Source organism: Penaeus monodon, chromosome 15 (assembly GCF_015228065.2).
Source record: "Penaeus monodon isolate SGIC_2016 chromosome 15, NSTDA_Pmon_1, whole genome shotgun sequence".
NCBI lineage: Eukaryota > Metazoa > Arthropoda > Malacostraca > Decapoda > Penaeidae > Penaeus > Penaeus monodon.
In genome coordinates, this window is record NC_051400.1 from 27,087,757 (window position 1) to 27,087,975 (window position 219).

General features: G+C 62.1%; 1 protein-coding gene across 1 annotated transcript in view; it reads right to left on the reverse strand.

The window, feature by feature from the left end:
- LOC119582287 (Kv channel-interacting protein 4-like) overlaps positions 1-219 on the reverse strand; it is a gene marked incomplete in the record, with an annotated part of 88,821 nt that overhangs the window by 3,517 nt on the left and 85,085 nt on the right. The window contains 1 exon segment of the mRNA XM_037930505.1: positions 48-219. Within this exon segment, the coding sequence (XP_037786433.1) occupies positions 48-219 (172 nt within the window).

A 219-nucleotide genomic window follows, 5' to 3' on the forward strand; every position in this document is an offset into this window, starting at 1 on the left:
TCCCAAACACAGCAAGCACAGCAGCCACGGGCCACAGCAGGCCTCACCGTGAACAGCATCTCCACCTTCTGGCCGACTGTCTGCTCATCCACCGGCGTGTCCGTCTGCTTGCCCATGAGGTCGTACACCGCCTGCACCACGTCCGTCATCTCCTGGCGGGTGATGCATCCGTCGCCGTTCAGGTCGTAGAGCGTGAATATCCACTGGAGGCGGTCGTTC